The sequence below is a fragment of the Aplysia californica genome, unplaced genomic scaffold, assembly GCF_000002075.1.
Source record: "Aplysia californica isolate F4 #8 unplaced genomic scaffold, AplCal3.0 scaffold00669, whole genome shotgun sequence".
Taxonomy (NCBI): Eukaryota; Metazoa; Mollusca; class Gastropoda; order Aplysiida; family Aplysiidae; genus Aplysia; species Aplysia californica.
In genome coordinates, this window is record NW_004797939.1 from 419,692 (window position 1) to 421,564 (window position 1,873).

Consider the following 1,873-nt stretch of genomic DNA (forward strand, 5'->3'; position numbering starts at 1 on the left):
CAAATGCTATTTATTATTTTATTATTATTTCATGTAATTGCCGAAGATTAGACTCGTCACTAGAGAGCAATATGTTTTTAACAAATGAAAAGAAAAGAAATAAGGGAGGGGGGGAATGTAAGAACGATAGTTGTCTGACTAATTAGGTTAACCCTATCCGTACGTCGTATTTTACTATCGTATCCATACGACGTGGGGAACTCTGTGCCACCACTTTCCCAAGAGGAAATTTACTCGTTAATCTGATCCCTACGTTTTGCATAGCAATCTGTCAAAAATGATTTTTTAAAAAGAAATACTGAAAGTTTCAAAGAGATCTTTGTACTAGAAGTATTCTAAAATGTGAAAAATACAACCCCGGGGGAACAAAATGACCCCAGGGCGTACGGATAACTAATCAGTTCTGCCACCTCTCTTCGTCTCTTCGTCCTTGGACGATAAAGGTCGTTGTCAGACAGCGATAGACGAACTACTATTGTCATAAATTATTCATTTTTGGGCCGTGTTCAAGTTTGGTGCAGAATATTGGGACGTAATGAGTCAGATGCGATAATGTGGTAGTTTGTGATAGATTGTTCCTCGGAGTAAAAAGATATACTATTTGGAAGTGAAAGGGGGAGGGGAGATAGATTTTACAATTAGGGATTTTTTTCATGATCACTTACAATGACAATGGAGCCAAAAAAAAAAAAAAAAAGCTAAAAGAAAAAAGCCTCGCTCTTCCTCGAAGATTCCAGGCCCATTAAGGAAACAAAAAATCATCATCATCATATGTGAGGCAGCGTGGTGGAATCAGGCTCTCGTCAAAATAATCAAAGTGAAGAAACCTGCATCTTTCCGCAGGTTGTGAATTTTTATCAATTTTTTTTTTTTTGGCTCAACACCTTTCATGCCCATTAAAAACTCGTTTCTGTATCGATTTTTCTGAAAAACGTTGATTAAAGGCACAAAAAATGTAAATTTTCAGTTACCACGGGCTCTTAAGCTAAGGAAAAAACTAATCTTTGGCGACCATTTTGTCACTAATTTTACCTCTGAAAACCGGTGACCCCCACCTCCTTCATTCTCAAATATATCTACTTGTATTTAAGATAAATGGATATTTTTTCATCCAAATAAAGACAAGTGAACAAGCTTTAATATAAGATGATACCAATAACTCGGTGTGCCCAAAAATTGACGAGAGCCTGAATCCACCACGCTGCCTCACATATCGTTGAAAGTTCGATGAAAAAAAAGAAAAGCTTCTTTTTTGTAATGGGGTAGACTGCGGAATTTCAAAATTTATAACAGTGAAAAAGTTCCACTTTCGCCCTGAGGGCTTCATCAGGAACACGGGAAAATGATAAAAATCATCATCATCATCATCATCATCATCATCATCATCATCATCATCATCATCATCATCATCATCATCATCATCGTTATCATCATCATCATAGCAGGGAACAAAAAGGGTTGAGACATGTAGATTTTTCAAATTTAATACATCATCATCATCATCATCATCATCATCATCATCATCATCATCATCATCATCCTCATCATCATCACCAACATCATCATCATCATCATCATCATCATCACCAACATCACCATCACCATCACCAACATCACTCTCTCTCTCCCCCCAGGGACGGCAGTGGCGCCAACAACAGCCTGGCCCTGCTGACCAAGGATGACCACCAGGACACAGAGCTAGGGGCAGTCATGTACATCATAGCTGTCCTCACCTTCTACAGCCTGGCTCTCGTTGTCATGATCGTCAAGTATCTCAAGACAGAGAGGAAGGAGATGGAGGAGGAGATACAGCTGGAGAAGTTTTTTAAAGGTAACTATCTCTTTCTCTCTCTCTCTCTCTCTCTCTCTCTCT

At 38.7% G+C, this 1,873-nt stretch overlaps 1 protein-coding gene across 1 annotated transcript in view; it reads left to right on the forward strand.

The window, feature by feature from the left end:
* LOC101847993 (mucin-5AC) overlaps window positions 1-1,873 on the forward strand; it is a gene marked incomplete in the record, with an annotated part of 19,382 nt that overhangs the window by 7,692 nt on the left and 9,817 nt on the right. The window contains 1 exon segment of the mRNA XM_013088009.2: window positions 1,635-1,831. Within this exon segment, the coding sequence (XP_012943463.1) occupies window positions 1,635-1,831 (197 nt within the window).